Source organism: Penaeus vannamei, chromosome 26 (assembly GCF_042767895.1).
Source record: "Penaeus vannamei isolate JL-2024 chromosome 26, ASM4276789v1, whole genome shotgun sequence".
In the NCBI taxonomy this organism is placed as follows: domain Eukaryota; kingdom Metazoa; phylum Arthropoda; class Malacostraca; order Decapoda; family Penaeidae; genus Penaeus; species Penaeus vannamei.
The window spans coordinates 8,762,266-8,764,765 of record NC_091574.1 but is presented as its reverse complement, the minus strand read 5'-3'; the positions used below and the strand labels follow the sequence as shown (position 1 = coordinate 8,764,765).

Sequence of the window (2,500 nt, the reverse complement as noted above, 5' to 3'; positions counted from 1 at the left end):
TACAGAAGGTAATGAAAATAATGATAACAAATATCACCAACAGCAGTGTAATATGCCTGATAACCCTCCCTTCGCCAATGATAATGACCACGCGAGGATTGGACCATTACGAGGCGTTAAATCAACCGCTCCTCTGACATGAAACAGTATCCCCTTGTGTAACCGGCGCCCATACCCATTGTTGTTCGCGTCGTCGTGAGTGACATGACATTGTAAAGGAAGACCAATAACCGTTTACCACATAATGGTCATTGAATCCTTAGGACGTCTATTTGCTTCGATATAAATTTGGTGATCAATGGGATATTATATAGTTTCTTTCGAATATCAACTTTTGACGAAAGAGACGGAAATGTATAGTGTGGAATTACATACAAATATAGTATTTGTATGTATGGATAAGTACATAGACGTAGAAATGTATTTATATATAAATAATATGTATATTGATATGAATACATAGTATCTGCATTTCAGCTGTACTACACGAAGGCCATGGAGGCCGGGTGGGCCATGCCCCTGAACGGCACCCTGGTGGTGGGCCAGGAGCAGGACCTCCTCGGCGGCGGCTTCGACCTCACGCAGGTAAGGCCCGAGTCCGATGAAGAGACAACAAAGCGCGCCAATTACGCCGTTGCATTATGGAGTTATTCGGTCCCTTTCATACTGTCTTCACGGGAGACGCCCGGGTTCTGTTGGCTCAGGCCTTTTCAATTTTCTTCGTTCTTCTTTTCCTCTTCGCCTATTCTTTTATCTTGAATTTTCTCAATGGCACCAGACGAACCCTTCTTTGTCCAGTACCTTTTTAAGCATTCCAAACGTATGTCGACGAAATATGTCGATGTCGATTTTTAACATAGTAATCACTAATACTACTTTCTGCCGTAGGCCATGAAATGGTCTAAGACTGTAATTGTATTGATATTGCTACTGTATTTCTACATATAGGAATCCACACACCTCCCCAACTTTTTTTTATTTCATATATCCTTATTCCTTTCACATTCATGTCGCGCCCATCGACACGATATATAGTCCCCGCCCACAGACCACCCACTCAGTTCCATACATATGCCCTTTTCCTATTACAATTTGAACAACTCATGGTTAAGACAGCTGTGACATCGTTCTGAACACATCCTCTGACTTATTCGGAATCTGTCCCTTAGTACAACGTGTCTGTTCCAAAGCCCTTGACCTAATTTCTCCACGACACTACAATCTGCGAATATTAATGTATCAATATAACTCTAGCTTTACATTCTCCCTTTTCGTGGAATGAAATCAAAATGACATTTTTCAGAGTTACATGAGGTGTGACTCTACGCCAATATCTATAAATTCTTCAAATATATTCGTTCTCACTAGACAGTATTTTACATGAAATTTTGATTCTAGCTCTAAACTCGGTACAGTTCCTTATCCAGCTGTCCAATAAAATATTAATCCGCTATCCGTTCAGGTGTGTGTGAGTGATATATATGCATATATATATATATATATATATATATATATATATATATATATATGTGTGTGTGTGTGTGTGTGTGTGTGTGTGTGTGTGTGTGTGTGTGTGTGTGTGTGTGTGTGTGTGTGTGTGTGTATGTGTGTGTGTGTGTGTGTGTGTGTGTAGAAAATGTATGAGTAAGAATGGATATCACAATACAAGAGATATATTTGACCGGTTTTGATTCTATCTTCGTCAGAAATACATACACACAAAAATACATACCATATATATACTACTTAATCGCCAGCACATCCGGTGAAAGGATACATGATATAATACGAGACAAGAAGCAGTTGAAAGACAACCCCGAAAGTGCAGTATATCGCATACCCTGCAGCGGTTGCGATAAGGCCTATTTTGGTGAAACGGGACGAGGCTTCAACACCAGGATCATCGAACATCGAGCCGACGTCCGTCACCACAGGACTTCCAATGCCATGGTGGTTCATGTAGATGAAGCTGGACATCTGCCGAACTGGAAGGAAGCTGAAGTAATCCATGAAGGATTGAGTAAACATAAAAGGAAGGTCATGGAAGCTGCATACATCTCGACAAAGAGGAACGAACACCGCATCGGGTAGATTTAAAGTATCCAAGGTCGCGGCAGCAGTTATGCGCGTAACGAGGGCGAGGTCACAGTCGTCAGGTGGTTTATCAGCTCCAATGTAGTATATAAATGCTATGTATTTTCTCTTATGTATGTATTTCTGTCGAAGATAAAATCGAAACTGGTCAAAAACAGATATCCATTCACTATCATTGCTTTCCTACATTTGTTGTACATGAATATATATATATATATATATATATATATATATATATATATATATATATATATATATATATATATATATATATATATATATATATATATGGCGTTTTTCATCGAGGGACGGGTTGTACGGAAAGATTAAGATCATTAGCAATGCCCTGTTGCGTGTTACGGGAAGGATTATAAAATTTAAGATTCGCAGATGAGTATGCTTGATT

The 2,500-nt window shown here is 39.3% G+C and overlaps 1 protein-coding gene across 2 annotated transcripts in view; it reads left to right on the top strand.

Moving 5' to 3' along the window:
* The window catches only part of LOC138866705 (gamma-aminobutyric acid receptor subunit delta-like), a 47,471-nt gene that overhangs the window by 30,830 nt on the left and 14,141 nt on the right, over positions 1-2,500 (top strand). For both annotated transcript variants that reach the window (XM_070140028.1, XM_070140029.1), the window contains one exon: positions 478-585. In XM_070140028.1, the coding sequence (XP_069996129.1) occupies positions 478-585 (108 nt within the window). The remainder of the gene's footprint in view (positions 1-477; positions 586-2,500) is intronic.